The following is a 20,168-nucleotide window of genomic DNA, read 5'->3' as shown; positions in this document are numbered from 1 at the left end:
CACACGCAGAGTTAGGAAGCATGACTGAGCCCCGTACCTCTGTGTGCTGGTCAGGGGTGGGGCCCAGACACGCCGACTTGATAAAGGTTAGGGAATAGGAGATAGATCAGCATGGATGGTGTGGGATAAGTTGTCAGAGAACACAGATTTTCAGGATGAACACTAGAATTGGCTCCAATATGCAAAAGTAATGTTTATCAACAAACGGTTGGGGACAAGAATTGAAGGGAGAGATTTTGGAAATGAAGTCTGGAATGGCTGTTGTCCCCACTCCCACATCCGCCCCTAGCCTGAGCTATAACGCTCCACAGTTAGCTTCAGGAATTACCTTCCTCTAGAAATTCTTGCCCCTTGTGTTGACAGTCTTTGGTGGCTCCTGGCTGCTTGATAAGTAAAAAGAAATGAAATTTTTAAAAAAAAGCACCAGTCATGGCCTTCCAGGCTTCCAGCCAGGCTCTTCCTTTATCCACCCATATCTTATATTTCCTGATCACCCCTATTTAGCTGTACGTATGCATATATATGTATCTCTATCTCTATCTATCTATCTATCTATCTATCTATCTATCTATCTATCTATCTATCTATCTACTTAATGAATGTTAGGCTCCGATCTGTCCCTATCTCCTCAGCAAGGACCCACCCATTTCTTTTAACCAAATCAGCCTCCTCCTAAACCTTGCTTAGAATTCACCTCCACTGTGAAATCTTTCTGGACTTTAACCAACCATATTAAATGTCTCTGAACTTTAGTTTCCTCATCTGCAAAGTGGCACAGACATACTTTACCCCATAGAATGGACGCGAAGATTAAAGGAGAACCTGCATGAAGCATCGTTTTCTGCACAGAGTGGGAGGAGCCTGGCTCCCTCCAGCCCACACCCATCACCAGAGCCGGAAGTCCCCTACTGCCTTCTGTCACTGGGCCAGGACACTCTTCAAGGGCATGAGAGGGGCACGCATACCTTGGTTGTGCCTGCATTGGGCCCCTTAAATGAAATACAGGGCTAAATACAGAACAGAGATGTACAGGTGTGCAGTTGAAAACGGGCAAGGAAAATATACAGTTGGAGATCACAGAGGGGAACAGCTTAGTCCTCTGGCAGAGGGTGTGAGCGAAGTTTTCACTGGAAAGGTGACATTTGCTGAAAAGCATGATTATTATGAGAGTTCCTTGAAGGTGATGACTTGGTGGTCTGTGTACATTGGGGCCGGCCTGGTTCAGTGCCAAGAGCAGAATGGGCGCTTAATAAATATTTATTGGATGAATGATTTGACCTCTAAAATACTTTTATTGCTTGTCATTCAACTTCTGTAACTAATATAAAGGTAAAATTATTTAAACGAGGAACCTCCACTTGCCATTCAAGGAATACAAATGAATTTTAACGTGCTCTTCAAAAATAGCAAAGGCTATTGAGAGCAAGGCGCTAAAACACCACCCGACCGTGAATCTGAATCGCTAGTGGTATAGCCGTGTCAAGGTGACACGGCATCTGGATGTAGAAGAGGTGGTCTAGATGTTTTACCTGTACAAACAGGTGGAGCAAAGAGCAAAAGTGCAGACCCAAGTGTATATATGTCACTTTGTCTGGTACTGTTTGCTTGGTACTCTTGGGAAACATTTGTGATGGGAGATCGTTTTATCATGATTGGATAAAAATACTCATGATTTAAATTTTTTTGAAAGTCCCTGTCTATCTGGAATCTTTGAAGGGCAAGAGATCAATCCTAAAGTGTATATACATTACTCTATAAATGTGTTAATGTCTTCGCTTCTTCTTCCTCCTCTCTGCCTGTTTACACTGTAATATCAATAAATGCAGCATTTTAATGAGCTTTGAAGGAATTATCTTCAGAGAGTCGGCGCAGTGTGTTCCTTGGAGACACACAACTGAAGTTCCCAGTTCCTGGAAGGAAGGCTGTTCCTTCTTAGCTGGGATAGCGGAGGAGTGTGCTGGAGAGACGGGGGGTGGGCAGGGCTCAGCGCACCTGTGCAGGCACAGGCCCGGACCCTCTCCACGTCGCTGTGGAGGAACCCCCGGGCTTTCATTACAAGTCTCAGACGGTTCCCCCCGAGCCAGTGCTGGTGGGATGTCATGTCAGTGTCACCTCCTAACAGTCTGACAAACGGTTAAGTAGCGGTTTCAGCTTGGGTTGGGGAGCTGAGCATTTCTACCTGAGTATGAAGCTGAGAACATATGTGTTCTTTCATGTTCATGTTCTTTTCATGTTACTCGAGAGATGTCATGACCTTCTGCACTGTCACCCAACCCCTACCCTGTGCCCCGTGAGACACAGTCCCAGAGTTAAACTGCCTTTTGAAAAAAAATGAAGTGTAGTGAATTTACAGTGTTGTGTTAGTTTCAAGTGCACAGCAGAGTGATTCAGTTATATGCATATGAATCAGATTCTTTTCCATTATAGGTTATTACAAGATATTGAATATAGTTTCTGTGCTATCCAGTAGGTCCTTGTTGTTTATCTGTTTTATATAGTAGTGTGTTAATGCCAAATTCCGAATTTATCTCCCCACCTCCATCCCCTTTGGTAACCGTAAGTTACCAAAGTTTCCTATGTCCCTGAGTCTATTTATATGTTGCAACTAAGTTCATTTGTATCAAATTTTTTTTAGCCAGCTTTACAACAAATGCTAAAGGAACTTATCTAGGCAGAAAAGAAAAGGCCACAACTAGAAACAAGAAGATTACGAAATGTATCATTTTTTTGTAGATTCCACAAATAAGTGATATCATGTGATATTTGTCTTTCTCTGTCTTAGGTCACTTAGTATGATAATCTCTAGGTCCATCCATGTTGCTGCAAATGGCATTATTTCACGTTTTTATGGCTGAGTAAAATGTCTTAAAGAAGCAAGACTTTTTACAGATGCAGATGGATTTGTGTGTGTGTTTGATTTGGGCTGCCCAACATCTGAAACCCCTTCTAGGTTTGGGGTGCTTCTCATCGAATGTTTTGGAGAAGGGCTCAGAGCCACTTTCATGTGGTAGAAAGCCACTATGTACTCCCTTTCTGAGCCCTGGAAGTTAGGGCATGAGGATTTGCTAGGCAGGGGCAGTCCCTTTACATCTACATCAAGTGAGGCAAAGAAGCGGGAGTGGAGAATTCATATTAGAAGCAGCTACATTTAGGGTCCGGGGTTGGAAATGTCGGTGGGGCCAGTTTTCCTGGGAAGCAGAGGCCACGCCAGACTTTTCCTAGGGTGAGAGATTGACTGAGATTCTGTGCCTGAGTATCCCTCAGCATTCTTTGGTTTCTAGTGATTTTTCCAGCCTGATTTTCCAATCTGTGGTCTGATCCTGAGAGCTGCTTGCTATTATTTTAATAAATTCCTTTTCTGCTAAATTTAGACAGGGATCATTTCCATTGTTTGTAAGTGACGACCCCAATGCATTCATCTGTGTCCATGGCTCGATCACTGTCTGCTGGCCACTGAGATAATAGCCTTGACTTAAAAGCTTTGGCCAGGCATCCAAGTGTCCAGGCCACTAGTCAGTTGAATGGAATCTCCTGTTTCACACTGACTCTTAGCCATACAGCTGCTCTTCTTTTCTTCCTGTTTTGAAATATCATCTTCATGCTGGCTCCTGCACATGTGTCTCTCTAATGACTTGCAATACTTCAGAGCTCCTGGTTATTAAGTGAATTAGATGTAGGTTCAGTGACCTGAATGGTAGGCCAGTAGGTCAAGTGGCCTGAGCACTGTCTGAGTTAGGCCCTGGTCTGGGATTCCTTGGCCATTTGTTGGAGGCACGTCTGTCCTTTTGCCCCCAATTAATTTAGTACACACCGCTTTGTAAAGCGCCAGTATGCGCAGAGGTAGGCCATGTGTTCATGTCCCGAGAACGTTAGAGACCCTGACGGTTTCAACTCTGGATCCCTCTGCCAAGCCCAACAGAAGGGGAGAGACTTCTTATGCGGTAACTTTCTGTGTCCCCCTTTGGATTCAGGATTTTCTAATCTTTTTATTTTTTTCTTTTGGAGGCTGTGTGAGGTAGGGAGGAAGAAGAAGAGGTGAGATGGGAGAAGTAAAGGTTAAGCTTCATTATTTTTTAAGATAAAAACTTTGAACTTAACCTTATGAAATTAGACTTCTGCATGTGTCTGAGCACCAAAAATGTCCCATGTGTATTCTCACCATTTACTAAATATATAAGATCCTATGTGTGTGTGGCCACTCACTCCAGAGCAGAGTTTTAACTCCTAAATAGCCATGGTTACACTTTTTCTCATTTCTCTTATCACCTTGTAGAAGCATGTAAGTTATCATAGACTTCCAGTTGTAAACGAGTAACTATATTCACTCAGGGACTTCCCTGGTGGTCCAGTGGTAAAGAAGCCGCCTCTCAATGCAGGGTATGCGGGTTCAATCCCTGGTCGGGGAACTAGGATCCCACATGCCGCGAGGCAACTAAGCCCGCGTGCCACAACTACTGAGCTCGTGCGGCTCAACGAGAGAGCCCGTGTGCCGCAAACTATAGAGCCCACGCGCTCTGGAGCCCGAGCGCCACAACTAGAGGGAGAAAACCCGCACACCGCAACTAGAGAGAAGCCCGCGTGCCACAGTGAAGAGCCTGTGCGCCACAACGAAAGATCCCGCGTGCCTCAACGAAGACCCCGTGTGCCGCAGCTAAGACCTGACGCGGCCAAAAAAAGAAAAAAAAAATATATTGGCTCAGAGAATTTAGGAAGGAAACAGAGATGTGCTTCTGTTTTAAAACAAAACACAAACTTGGACTCTCTCACGTGCCACATTGACACCTGCTCTTGTGAAACCAGTGTTGCCACTGCTCTCAAGGCTGCATCTGGGTTGTGTGTCAGTCCCACTCCAATAAGTGTGCTGACACCTATATGTCTGTCCACCTCCCGAATTCCCACACAGGGCTTACACGGCTTGCTGAAAAGAGAGGCTCACGTTCAATCTTTTAGCAAGCACAATTTTTTTTTTTAATTGAAGTGTAGTTGATTTACAGTGCTGTGTTAATTTCTGCTGTACAGCAAAGTGATGGTTGTACATATATATATACACATTCTTTTTCATATTCTTTTCCATTATGGTTTATCACAGGGTATTGAATATACAGTAGGACTTTGTTGTTTATCCATTCTATATCTAATAGTTTGCATCTGCTAACCCCAAACTCCCAATCCATCCCTCCCTCACATCCCCTCCCCCTTGGCAACCACAAGTCTATTCTCTATCAGCAAGCCCAATTTTATTGTTAACAATATGTGGAATCTAAAAAATGATACAAATGAACTTATTTACAAAACAGAAACAGACTCAGAGGTTTAGAAAACAAATTTATGGTTACCAAAGGGGAAAGGTGGGGCGAGGGATAAATTAGGAGTTTGGGATTAACATATACACACTACTATATGTAAAATATACAATCAACAAGGACCTACTGTATAGTGCAGGGAACTCTATTCAATATTCTGTAATAACCTAAATGGGAAAAGAATCTGAAAAAGAATAGATACAGGTATATGTATAACTGAATCACTTTGCTCTACACCTGAAACTAACACAGCATTGTAAATCAACTATACTGCAATATAAAATTTAAAAAAATAATAATAATTGGAAAAAAGTGCATGACTTTTGTTCACTTTGCCTCTGTCACTTTTGAGATTCACTTGCCTCTGACCAAGGAGATTCCTTTGTCTCTGTGTTCTCTTTGCAGGGAAGAGCGATCCCTTTTGCTTGTTGGAGTTGGGAAATGACCGACTTCAGACACATACCATTTACAAAAACCTCAACCCTGAGTGGAACAAAGTTTTTACATTGTAAGTACTTTAGCCCCTGGAATATCAAAGAGCAGCTTTAACTCAGAGACCAATTATCCCTGATATGTTTGGGGCAGTCTGGGGCTCTTGAGTGGAACTTTCTGTCCATTTTTATGGGCAAAGAGTGAAGTTTATTGTTTTTCTTTTTCTGAAAACCTTTTATGCTTTCATTTTATAGAGTATAGTGTTAATAATAGAAGAGACCATTTGGAACTGCAAGGGAGTGTTATAGGAGAGGCATTTGTAAAGTAGGTCTTTTAGTGACTAAATTAATCTGTGAGTAGAAGGAAGCTTCCATAAATCCAGAGTAATTCACTCCTGGGTTCAAGGAAATTACAAATGTAGACCTGTCTTTAATTCAAGGAGCTTGTATGGTACAACATTATTTTAATATCTGAAGGCTTGTATTCTGCCAGAGTCTTTTGGAACATATAGATTATCTGCAATTCCTCAAGGACTCCCAAAGGCCCCTTATGTTCCAGCTTCTCTGAATGACCTGCTCCGTAGTGATGCTCACTTTTCAGACTCAGGCATTTAGGAGGCTGGGTATATTCCTAGTTTGCTTTAGATTCCAAGGCGCCTGGCCATCAAGGGGGAGGCCCCTTTTTCAATTTGGGTGAAATGGTGGTACACTGGCCTCACAACACTGAAGAAATGCTCTGTCTGTGCTTATAACTGGAAGAATATAGTTCGTATTGAATGCAGTTGGTGGTTCCCAAGCAGAAACTTCCCAAGGATCTATGAGAAGAGGATGTACTGTGCTAAGCAGGTTTGCTAATTGCCATATGCAAGTCTCTGGTTTGGTCAACACCCTGCCAATGACCATGGCTCCGTGTTTCATTGTAGCCAATGTCTGGCTTCTGGTCAACATAAAAACTGTTTACCAGTATGTAAATATGCATAAGACTTTTAGTACTCTGTGTTTCAACAATAGGATGCTTTCTAGGGATCTCGGCAAGTAGTGATTTTGACCATCTTTTTTTTTTTAAGGGAATTCTTCATTAGTTTAAAGTAAAGTAAATCTGATTTTTGTTCTTCTCATTTGGAAGCTACTTTGAAATCACTGTCCTCCTTATTCTGTCCCCTGTTCTCTTTCTTTATCCTGTTTCTTTAACGGTTCTGCCCTTGAGTACACATATACATGGAAAATGTCATAGTAAAAAAGTTGACTTTTTTTTTCCATATGGATGTCTGAATCTTCTCTGATGGAAGGTTTGGGAATACAGTCAGTTTGATTTAATTTTTGGAATTTAATTAAATGGTACTTTTATACTCTGAGGACATACAGATTTAATTAGTGAAACCGTGTTTTCAGATCTTCATGGAACAGACTTCACTTTTGTGTTTTTGTATCTAATACATGGTGTGTTTCTTGTTTCAGTCCCATTAAAGATATTCATGATGTTTTGGAAGTGACTGTGTTTGATGAAGATGGAGATAAACCCCCTGATTTTCTTGGGAAAGTTGCCATTCCCTTGCTGTCTGTAAGTTACCTTCGTTAATATACAGTGTGTGAGTCATTTTACAGTTGACAAGTTTCTATGGTCTAGAGTTGCTTTATCTTTGTCAATCTGGGGGGGGAAATGTCCTCCCAGCTATAGCAGGAAACAGCTGTTTTATTCCTTATCCTTCTCCAGTATTTTCAGTAGTTTCAGATGTAAAGTCACATAATTTTCTCTGTGTGTCAATTGCGTATTGATTTAACCAACCAAAACATTTTGACCGGTCTTTCAATCCACACTCAGTCTTTCCATCTTAAGATAGGAGTTTCTCTTTTGTTTCAGGGAATACATATCTATGACTGATTTTCCATTGGTGAATGAAAAACATCCATGTTTTTCTTCATTGCGTCCTTACTGCCCATTTCTTCAACGATTACTTGCTGGTAACTGCAGAGTTATTCTCAATTCCACTAAAGACCGTTTTCTCAGAAATTCTGTTTGTCTTTTTAGCAGTCCCATTTGTTTTCAGTTTCCAAAAGTGCTTTGTGGAAGAAAGCAGAGAGCCTCTCTTGGAAAAAGAGGGCTGTTTTGGTAGTCCCCTTAAAAGGTAATGTGTCAGAGTGAGCTAAGAGCTGAATGAAAAAAAATACCCTATAAAATTCAGAGGGGAGAGCATCATATAATGTCTTTACGTGGGCAAAGGTGGAAAGCTGGGATCCGAATTCACCTATTAATTGGGCATTTGTGTTTACGCCAAATGTACTCTTCTAGAGGAGAGAATTTCAGTTTTTCATCCAACCATTCATACAATGTGTGGTAGAGTTGTAATGGCCTTTTATCTGTGAGGAAGGCTTTATTTCTTTCTTCCCAAAGACTTATTTCCCCAAAGCTCTTAGTGCATTTTTGTGGCTGGAGCAGTCTGTAATTTATCCATGAGATTAGACTAGCTCATATGGTGTTTACAGAGGGGGAAACGCTGCACCTCTCAATATCTCTTCTCTTTTTGATTGGCTTGGTTAATTTCTCCCCAAGTTCTCATATCCCTGATGTTACTTGGAGAGCGTGGTAGAGCAGCTGCTCCCTTGCAGAGCTGGCTGCTGCCGAATGTTCTGAGCCACCAGCAGCAAGCCACGCCCACTCTCAGAGAGGAGATGGTGATGTGGGATTTCCCTCCTTTTTTTTTTATTACAACTTTGTCAGTTATTCCTGAAAGAATACATGTGACAGGAACATGGGGCACAATTTTAAAGAGGTCTAAAGGGACAAGGAACCAAGGCTCTCCTTTAGAATTTAGTGTCCTTTCTCTCTAACATTTTTTTTTTTTTGGACATTTCTCGTCTTGTTTTTATAGATAAATCCTTAGTAGCGTATTTGATTCCTTGCTGGGTGAACGCCACTTCGTACCTTTATTAACCTCCCTCTGTTTCGCATGTAAACATTTTGTGTATTTGGTCTTCCTAGAATACCAACAAGTTGACCGACTTTCTTTCCTCCCTCCCTCGTACTGTACAATCGCTATATGCTGTGGAGTTAGATCTAAGAAATTACCCCTGGCTAAATCAGGTTTAGGGTTTCTCAACCTCAGCACTCCTGACATTGTTGGACGGATCGTTCTCTGCTGTGGGGACTGTCCTATGTACTGTATGAAGTTTAGCAGCATCCCTGACCTCTACCCACTAGATGCCAGTAGCACCCATCCACCCATCGCTATTGTGATAACCAAAGATGTCTTGCAACATCGCCCAGGACTCTGAAAGGGGCAGAGTCACTCCCGGTGGAGTGGAGAACCAGTGACCTCAATTAATAGAGCTTTCAAACTATATCCTTCTAAATACAAGATAGAGTGATTTGTGAAAGACTTTGTTTCGATGAAAGCAAGCCCATTAGCCCCTTTCACTTTTTCAGGTTGCCGATAAGCTGCCCCACAGTCTAAGCATTCATTTGATAAATATTTATCAAGTGTTCAGTGTGTGCCAAGAATTGTTTTAGGTGGTAATGTTCTAACAATGATCGCAGTGAAGCTATGTCCTCTCCTGGAACTTATCTTTTGATTGCAGGAGGCAATATACAAACCAGAAACAAAAAAAGAAAAAAAAAAAGCAATGCACAGTAGGTTAGATGGTGAAAAGTGCTATGTAGAAAATGAAGCAGGGGGAGGGGCCTCCAAGAGGATGTGTGTGGGAAAGGGATGCAATTTTCCGTGATTCAGGCAGCGATTACCTCACTGGAAAGGGAACATTTGACTGAGAACTTAAGTAGGTAAGGGCGGGGAGAAAACCAGGAGGGTATCTGGGGAAACTCTTTCAGGCAGGAAATCTTCAAGTTCAAAGGTTCCAAGGCCAGGCCTTGACTGTCAAATTTCAAAAATAGCAGAGCAGTGTGGATGGAATAGAGTGAGTAGAGAATAGCAAATGTGAGATAGGAAAGGATAGGAGATAGGATGGTGTGGAAGAGAACCTTGTAGGACCCTGACAGCCTGAAAGTTAGAAGGACTTTGGCTCTTTCTTAGTGGTGATGGGAAACCACAGGGAGGTTTCCAGCCGGGGAGTGTTTGATTTGGTTTATACTGCTTGTTTCTAATATAAATGTAGCACGTGGAGAAATAAGCCCAGATCTGAAAGGTCTCCACTGTGTAAAGGCAGTGTGGCCTGAGCCACGTTTCCCCTTTGGGACTTTGGGGGCCCAGGGATGTTGAGCTGAATAAGACATTTCAGTAGTTGTTGTTCAGCATGGCTGTTTCAGTTCATATTTATGTCCAATGCTTTGACAGTAGATTGGGAAAGTGATCAGATCTTACGTAAGATCTGTGTGGGCTCTTCCCGATGCACCCGCAACATACCTTCTCCAAATGAATTGATTCCCTACCTAAAGTGTAGATATAAATGTATTAGAAAAAAAGGTCATAACCCTCAGTATCTGTAACAGGCAAATTTTGTTTGTTATTTCATTGATCATTTGGTTTTTTAAAAAATTTATATTACTTATATCTATAGTATTTATATTTATAAATTTTGTTTATATTTATAATTATTTTAAAATAATTCTAACTTGTGATTTAGAGGGTGTATTTTAAAATGTACTTAGATCTAGGTTTTTTCTTTATTTAATGTCTATTGAGCAATACTTACCTAGCAAGCCCTGTGCTGTGCACTTACCATATGGTACATCATTAATTCTATGACAGCCTAATGAGTCATGCTTTATTATTATGACCATGTACAAATGAGGAAACTGAGGCAAAGAAAGACCTGTAGCTGGTAAGTAGGGGAGGCTGGGTTTGAATTAGGCAGTCTCATATCAGAGCTATCCTAAGAGGATGCTGTGCTGCCACAGTGAGTAGCTGTTAAGTAAATATTGTGCCAAAAGCCATAACCAAGATCTGCTTTGTGCAGCCACTGGGCTCAGTGCAATGGAGGTGGGGGACAGGGGTGCAGGTGGGATACAGAATTAAGTAAAGACTTGCATTTCATGGGTTATGCCTGTGAGATGAACACACAAGACCGAAAATATTAGGTGCCGTATAAAAGGAACAGGAAAATGCAAGGTGGGAGGGCTGAATTTAACTTTGGGAAGACTTTAGAAAGTGGGGAGTCTGAGCTGGCCAGGAAAGAGTATGGTGTTGATAGGAACTGCTGGGTGAGGTGAAGAATGAAAGCCATTCCAAGCAGAGGGGAAAACATGAGCAGAGAAACAGCAGGGTAAAGGAGAGGCCACATTCTGGAAGCAAAGAGCGGCCTTGGTGCCTAGCTCTCAGTGTGAACAGGGAGGCTGGAGAGTGCAGCTCAGGAGGGGTGGAGGGAGTTTGGGGCCTATTCTATGGGCGGGGATTATCTGCAGGCTTTGGCATGGATATAGCAGAGCAGTTAACTAGGAAGAAACTTTGGCTCCTGTGTGAAGCAAATTATAGGGGAGGAATACTCTTCCTGGAGGAATTGGTTGCAACTCCAGAAAAAAAGCATCAAAGAGAAAACCCTTCAATTCTGTGTTCTAGGCCTCTTAGGAGAAGGAATTATTTCCCTGCTTTTTAAATATTTTTAGTCACAAAAATGGATCTGTTGGTGCTTCACTATTACCTCTATAGGATATGGAACAGTGTCCTATAATACCTTGCTTTGTATTTAAAAACAAAAATTGTATTTCTTAGAGTGTGCGTAATTTTTGTGAGAACACATTTTCTTTAATCAAGTCATAAACTAAAACTTGATTTATACTTTCAGAGAAAATGCAAACTACATTTTAAAATGTCTAAGTGTAAAGTATTGAAAGTCCTTCAACTTTTATTCTCTCGAAATGGTAATGTGCTAAGTGCATTTCAGCCTGTTAAATAAAGAGCCTGTTCTGAATTCACTATACCTTTTAATCAGGGTGAATATATTGGATGACTCTTGGCTCCCTTAAAATTCGTATTCTAAAGTCAGTATATTTATTAATGGTGGTGAATTGTTCAAAGCATATACATGTGCTCAGATATACATCAGAATTGAAAAAATGCAGGGCAGTGAGCCATCCTTCCATAGATTTCATTTCTGTTCAACTTTTTAAAAAACAGTTTTTAAAAATGATTATATAGATAGGCAAAACTTTTTACTCATGATTAAAAGCAGTAGAAAATTGCAGTTGGATTGGATTATAATCTGAAAAAAAATTTTTTTTTTGGACGCACCACACGGAACTTCCCCCACCAGGGATCTAACCTGTGCCCCCTGCAGTGGAAGTGTGGAGTCTTAACCACTGGACCACCAGGGAAGTCCCGAAAACTTTTAATATTTGTACATTTCCACATTCTTCCAAAAATCTTCTAATCAGTAATATAGTAAATATACATTGGAAAACAGTATGAATGTTTTAGTTTTAAAACATTCCCAACGTAGACTTGTCTCCTAATAATTATCCAATTCAGTAGATTTATTTTTCATTGCTATTCTCAGTTAAGTGATCTTGATTTTGTCGTGAAAATCTGGCTGAGTTCTTCTCATCCTTCTTATTTAAACATGTGTTTACCCTCCTAGAATTAATTATCTAATGGGTCAATTTTGGAAGACTTTGAAAATCAGCTTTCTGTAAAATAGGAAAAGCATCTATTTGTTGTTATTTCCTGCTATCTATGGAGAAGTCATCCCAATTTGATGAGGTCCTACATTTTGAAACAAATTTGAGTCCTCTTGTGTAAGCCATGCCAACATGCACATGTGAATTTATATCAGAAGCACTGGCCTTCATGCAGCCCTTAGCGTTCTCTGTGAAGCCAGTGCCCGGTAACTAGGTACACCAATAACAGCCTCACTTAATTAGCTTTATGGGATAAATTTTCTATAATTGCTATACCAAATAAATGTCCATGCACATCTTCATTTGCATTTCCAATTAAGTATTTGCCCAACTCTCACCTATAATGGATTTTGCACATTGTACTGGACATTCTTAATCAGATTTATTAAGTTAATGCTGAAATTTTGGCCATTGAAATATATAATATTTATTTTACTTTATATAAATGTTTATGGATGTATAACCAAATACAAAATTTAACAGGACAAAATGGTGATTTTTGGACACAAACATTCAACTCTCTTCCTCATCTAATCCTGGTCCAACATGTTCATTGAAGTAAAGGAAGATAAGGCACATTTTTCTGTTGGCCCTGGAAACCAGCAAAGGGTGCCATAGATATGCTGTAATTATCATGAACCATAACTAGTGTAGAAGGTGGATGATATTTGGTTACGACAGGCCAAGGGAGAAAGAAGAATGACTAGTGGAATTCCTCTACTGTCCTATAACGGGAAGATAGCAAGTATAAATCTGAGCATATCCTGCATGATGGTAAACATTGAATAGGTTAAACTTTTCTATTAGATGGGAAAACCTCTCATAATGAGTGAAAGAGTAAAATCTAAGTGCTGCTTCTAGATGAGACACCTAAAGCATGGCAATACTAAAATGGGTGAACAAAAGTGTAACACATAAATGTAAACAAAAGGTAAGTGAGAAACATACAGAGGAGGTTATTTTATGGGTTACAAAACAATTTAATTATCAATAAAGTTATAAAGACAGGAACTTTTACGTGAATGACTTCCCAAGGAAATGTGTGTGTGCATATGTATATACACACATATATATATAATATTTGAAACACCAGAAAAATTACAAAATTGGAATCACAGAAAAATAATATATATTATCTATCTAGCTTTTAAAAATCAGAAACAAAAAACAAAGCTTTGAAGTGATGTTTTAAAATGCCAAGTCTTTGAAATTCCAAGTTCCATGAAGTGTATGCTAATAGCAGAAGTCCTTGCACATGATTCCACAGCTACTAAATTTCTGGTGATGAAACCCTGGAATCTCTTTTGTTTTTGTTTTTGTTTTTATTTTTTTAGCAAGTTCTCAGGTGAATTTTAAACAAACTAAAGTGGTGGTTCTTAGACTTTAGAGAATCAGCCATAAGCTTTGTCCAATATGTGTATGTGTAGAATTACACATAAATACATAAAATATTCTGTTCACATACCCACTTAACTTGTTTAATTATTGATTATGTTGTGGGTCCAAAACGCTTCAATAGATTTCAAAAAGGCAGAACCTGTACTGTGATCACAGCAAAGAGAAATAAATAACAAAAATGAAACAAGTATCAAAACCCTTGGTAGAAAAAAAATCTCAGGTAGCTAATGTAGACACCAAAACTGCAACTATAAACTTCTTAGAAACTAACAATGAAATACGATATACAAAAACTATGGATAAGGGCCAAAAGTATTATTCAGAGGAAATTTTTTTTTGGCTGCACCACAGGGCATGTAGGATCTTAGTTTCCTGACCAGGGATCGAACTTGTGCCCCCTGCAGTGGAAGCACAGTGTCTTAACCACTGGACCACCAGGGAAGTTACGTGAATGGTTTTATAATTGAACAACAAGGTTGAAAATCAATTAAACATCTCACCAAAATGAACTAAAATAAAGAAAACTGAGAAACTTATAAAGAAATTTATGAAGATTAATAAAAGAGCAATTACATAGAAAGTACTTAAACAGTGTATTTGATAAATCCAAGTATTAGTTGCCCCCCAAACCGGTGATACAGGCAAGCCATTTTCAAGGCTAATGAAAAAAAGGGAAAACATATACTATTAAGAATGAGTGAACAACAAGAAATATAGGGATTGCTATGAAGAACATAACTAAATTTTACTGAGTATGAGAGAAAACGTGAATAAATATAGAGACATACCTTGGGAAGACTTAGGTATTGTAAAGGTATAAAAATCTCCCCAAGTTAACTAAAAATATAATACTGTCCCCCATTTGAAGAAATTAATGTATAAAAATATCAAGGAAATTATCTTTAAAAATATAATTAGAGGAACTTGAATATCAGGTATTAAATGCACTGTTTAGTGAAAATCATTACTGATGGAAATATCAGAAATAGTTATCAAATAACTCCACCCTTTTCTCCCTGCATACTCCCCGCCCCTGAATAAGAAAATAACACATTTCAATCATTTAATGAACATGAGTTTTGAAACCTTAACTGTACAGGCAATTCTTAAACATTGTTCAAGTTTATTAAGAACATAAAAGAAAATGGAAAATGTGTGAATTCATTCCCTGAGACTAAAATAATTCTGATATTAAAAAAACACAGATTTTTAAAAAAAGCAAATTATATACCTTTCATGAAACATCAGTAAGATTGAACACATTAGGAAATCTAATTGTGTAATTTATATTATTGAGTTAAGAAAAAAAAAAACACCTTGACAATCTCAATAGATGTAGAAGGTGTACTTGATAAAATTTAACATCCCTTCTTGATTATGAAAAAATAGTCTAATAAATTAGTAAATGATGAGCAGTGCCTTAACATGACGAATGATATCTATCAGAAGTATCACAAACATCAGACTTATTGCTGAAACACTAGAGATAGTTATTCTAGTTCCTCATTTTTTTTTTTTTTCTTTTTTTTTGGCCGCACCTCGTGGCATGTGGAACTTCCCCGACCAGGGGTGGAACCCACGCCCTCTGCAGTGCAAGCCCGGAGTCTTAATCACTGGACAACCAGGGAAGCCGCTCTAGTTCCTCATTTTTAAAATGAAGTTAACAGTAGTTTCTACTGCTAGGATTGTTGCAAGAATTTAATGAGCTTACATACTTATGAATTAACTATTAAAATTAAGCCTTGAGGTCAGATCCAGCCAATGCAAAAATGTAAGAGAAATAAATGATATTTGAATGAAGGAAACACATTATTTGCAAGTACTAGCTATCTGATAATATCTGTAAATATAAAGAAAATTAATAGACGACGTATTGGAATAAAAAAAGGTCAGTTATGTATAAACAATATCAAAATTAAGAAAATGAAAACCAGTGCCCATACCCAATAGAAAAAAATCTTAAAAACCTAAAAAAAAATCAAAGAGTATAACAGGAAACAAAAAAATGCTATAACGCTTAACTATGTGAGGAATTTCTGAACTGTACTGAAGGACATGAAAAAAAGACTAATTGAGAAATTTAATATATGATAAACTTGAAACATGAAGTCATTGAGAGGATAAACTAAGTGATCACTGTATAAGTGATTCTGAGGTTAAGTTGGTTGCTTATCCATCAGGGAAAAATGCGTCAGCATGTTACGCCAAACACAGTAACTATTTCAAGGTGAATTAAAGGTCAAATGCTTGAAACAAAATAAATAAATATTTATTTATATACAGTTCCATAAATAAAACTATTAAAATAATGGGAAGTGCTACATAAACAAACTGAAAAACAGGAATGATAAAGGAAGAAAGATTTAAGATGTCGTGGTGAAAACAAAAATTGCCATAGAAGATTAAAAGACAAAGGATAGGTTGCTAAAAAATACTTGCAGCATAAAACAAATAGATGACAGCACTAATATAAAAGGGTTTTTTTTGATCAATAAGGAACAGACAATTCAACCTAACAGAAAATTTAAATCAAGGAGGCAGAAATCTGTATAGCTAATAAGCAGATGAATGGCTCATGCTTTATTCAACCACCATCATGGTTGTTAAAAGTGCAGAAGAGGGGGCTTCCCTGGTTGCGCAGTGGTTAAGAATCCGCCTGCCAATGCAGAGAACATGGGTTCGAGCCCTGGTCTGGGAAGATCCCACATGCTGCAGAGCAACTAAGCCCCTGCGCCACAACTACTGAGCCTGCGCACTACAGCCTGCGTGCCTAGAGCCCAAACACCACATCGAAGAGTAGCCCCCACTCGCCGCAACTAGAGAAAGCCCGCGAGCTGCAATGAAGACCCAATACAGCCAAATAAATAAATTTATTTATTTTTTAAAAAGTGCAGAAGAGGGAGCCAGATCACCTGGGTTGGCCCCAGTCTTCTCCATTAACTGGCTGTGTGACTTTTGACACCTTACTTGAGATTTCTGTTTCTGTTTCCTCCTAAATGAAAATTATCACAGTACCTGTGTTGGAGGTCTGTGGTGAGGATTTAAATGGTTTGGTAAATGTAAAAAGAGTACAGTAGCACACAGTAAGCACTTAAAGTGTAAGCTCTCATCTTCATCACCCTTGTTTTAGTAGCTTAAATTACCAAATTATTTTAAGCAGTCAGATTAAGAAATATAGTCAAGATTTTTCGTGAGCAGTGATGATTAAGTGTAGTCAAAGGACTCTCTCAAATGCTGTTGGAGGGAGCATGACCTGCTACCAGCCTCCTAGAAGGCACCTTGGATTAAAATTTAATAGACACATATCTTTGAGCATTTATATTGTAGATATCTATTTTAGAGGGGCAACTGGGGCTTGGAGAGATACAGTAATTACCCATGGTCACACAGATGCTAAACGCCAGAAATGGGAATTGAATTGAAGTCTGTCTGGTTTCACGGTCCTACCATGGCCCACTGTTAATAAACATACGACAGAAAATGTTCAGTTTCATTAGTTATAAAAAAAAACACATATTAAAACAACCTGAGGCCATTTTATTCCTATGAAATTGCAGTATATTAAATAAAAATGCCTATGGTTGGCAACATTGGAAGGAAATGGACAGGCTCATTCACTGAGGCTAGGAGCATAAATTAATACAACATTTTAGGAGAGCAAATTGGCAATACTTGCCGAAACCATAAAAATAGGTGTACCATATGACTCAATAATTCCACCTCTAAGACTTTATTTTTAGGAATGCATCATGGAAGCACAAAGATATCTATGTGTAAAACCACCACAGTGTTTACAGTTGTTAAAAATTGGAAACAATCTTAGTTACAATGGAAGATTGGTTAAGCTAATTATAGAATATTCATAAGATGAAGAACCATTCTCAATTATGGAGAAGAATCGATTTTTACATTGGAGAATGTTTCCCATACTTTTTTTAAGTTTAAAACACAAGTGATTAAAAAGTACATAAATGAAAGTAAGACAGAAAAGATCATGTTATTTAATAAGCAGTTTCTGTGTACTTGTCACTGTTCTTACTGCTTTTTGCTGATTATTTCACAACAACTGCTGAGATATGTATCCTTTTTTTTTTTATTCACACTTTACAGATTAGGAAACTGAAGAAGAGAGGAGTTATATAACTTATCCAAAGTTACCCAGCCACTCTGAGGCAGAGCCAGAATTTAAACTCACTTCATCTGCCTCTAAGAGTCCCAAACTTTATCCAATACACTATGATCATATTTTCATAAGATAAATATTTATAAAAGTACATTAAAAATTAGAGATCTGTTTGTTAAAAAAATGTAATATTGTAAAAATTACATTTTTTTCCTTTTTCTAAGCTATTTTTGTAAATTGTACACCATTCTTACAATTAGTACATATTACTTTGTAAAGACAGCTTCTATTTCAGGGAGAGGAGTTGATAAGACATTTTGGGTACAGCAGGGTTTTCTGCCTTTACCAAAGTTCAGTGCTGGGTTTTGGATTCAGGCAATGGGTGGGTTGGATTGCCTTGCACAGAGAAAGGTGAGTTGTATGTGGAGGGCTGGGGTGATGAGTCAACCACACAGTGGTTGACTGTGTCAGGGCAAACAGTGACCTTGTGGGCTTTTCAATCTCTCGTGCTGTTTGTAACTCCTGCGGTGGGAAACAGACATGTTTCCAAGTGGGGATGTGAATAGAATCACTACCAAGTAAAGGATATTTACTTTTCTTCTTTCCTAGCCACATATCACATGTGAACATGTGTCTGTTCATATCACATTTTGTTGGAGTCACCTTGCATGTGCATTAGTGGGGATCACCTGCTGTATTGTTATGTCACATTATTTTCCCTTTTGCATGCAATGAAAAGCTTCTGATAGAATAACGCTTGTTTACACCCAGATGTTCTCCATTTATTCACATGAAGGTCGAATTGGGGGCTGGGGAGGATCGATATGACTCTTCAGTTTGGATTTTGATGTTAAATGTGTATCTTTTCTCCTTAAAGCAACTGATGGTTTTATTCCTTCATATCGATTCTGATTAACTTTGCTGTTGAATCAGTTGATATCTTGTCACATCAAAACTTTACAGTAAAGCATAATAATGAGAATTCTCTTTTTTTTCTTGTTTTTTTTTAAATAATGAGAATTCTTTAAAAAGAGTTCCAGCTGAGAAAAATATTTTTTCTCTGTCCCACATACTAACCTTTGTTATATGCCGATTTAAAAAGTTTTGTTTTCTAATATAGTGAATGTAGTATCTCTGTGACTCAAAAATTAGTTTTATCACCAAACTTTTTAAAAGTTCTTCATGTTTACTGTGCTTAAAGCTTGTGTAAGCAGATTTAAAATTCTTTTAGATAGAGAAAAATTGCATAGGTTAAAGATAATTTCAGGTCACATTAAAATCCAAACCAGACTACCTTCTCTGTAACTTGTCCTCTGGCTCTGAAATCCTGAATTATTACTCAGAAACAGACTTCCTGTGCTCTTTCATTCACTGTCTAATGTAACTAAGAATTCATGGTTAGCATGATTAGCTTTCTGATATATTGTTTCTGAAAATAATGTAAAGGGACATGGAAATGCCCATTTCCCTAATTATGGAAGTTTAATTCCTAATTAAGTTAAATCTTTATAACTGTCCTGCAGAGATGCCTTCCCCAAATTATTGCCTGATATCTGTGCTCCTCACCTATGGAAAGGCAAGTAGGCAAAGGTGTGTGATAAGTCAATTTGAAGAGTTTTCTTGTTAACACTAAAGTTAAGGACATTATCTATTATTTCATCCTTCTATTTGAGTGAAAGGAAATCCTCCCCGATGTCAGCCCAGGAAGACTCTCCAGTTGAACTTCGAGATTTCTTTTTGTCACAATTTGCCTTGGGTGATAGAGATCTCAGAATTAAACTTAAGTCTTAATTGAAGTGACTATCTCATACCTAAAGACAAAACTATATATAGATTCTTTGCTCTAAGTTTTCTTTTAGCTGTGCTTTAATTGTCCTATTTCATAGAGGTTTTAACATTATAAAATGCTAGAAATAATTTTCAGAGTTAAGTATAAGTAATAAATATAGTTCTTGACTGGAAAAATATATGTTTATCTTTCATTTATTATATAAATACTGTCATGTAGGAGTTTGGCAAGTTGGGGTGTTACCGAACTTTTTATCCTGTATTCATGTGTTGGAAGTTCAATTATATAAACACCATGGAAAATGGAAATATTTAACAAATAGTTTCTTTGGTTACTATTTCAGTGTTTAATTATAACGCTAAATATTCAAATGCATTGATCTGTTCTTAACCCAAGCATATCCCCAATACAAAGTAGTATATTTCCTCTATCTCTCAGTTTATCTTTTCCCAAAAGATATTCCTTATAGAGGACAGACTGAAAAAGTGGAATCAACCAAATGTTCATAAATAGGAGGATTCATAAATTGTGGTTTATTCAGATTTTGAATTTTACA

The 20,168-nt window shown here is 38.3% G+C and overlaps 1 protein-coding gene across 19 annotated transcripts in view; it reads left to right on the top strand.

The window, feature by feature from the left end:
• MCTP2 (multiple C2 and transmembrane domain containing 2) overlaps positions 1-20,168 on the top strand; it is a 259,511-nt gene that overhangs the window by 148,029 nt on the left and 91,314 nt on the right. For all 19 annotated transcript variants that reach the window (XR_014260390.1, XM_082449078.1, XM_082449070.1 and 16 more), the window contains 2 exons: positions 5,709-5,811; positions 7,193-7,295. Coding sequence is in view for 18 of the 19 variants with exons in the window: in XM_082449078.1 (XP_082305204.1) it covers positions 5,709-5,811; positions 7,193-7,295 (206 nt within the window). In the remaining variant the exon portion in view is untranslated. The remainder of the gene's footprint in view (positions 1-5,708; positions 5,812-7,192; positions 7,296-20,168) is intronic.

The sequence above is a fragment of the Balaenoptera physalus genome (assembly GCF_965194825.1).
Source record: "Balaenoptera physalus genome assembly, chromosome: 2".
NCBI lineage: Eukaryota > Metazoa > Chordata > Mammalia > Artiodactyla > Balaenopteridae > Balaenoptera > Balaenoptera physalus.
This window is presented reverse-complemented; position numbering and strand designations above follow the sequence as displayed.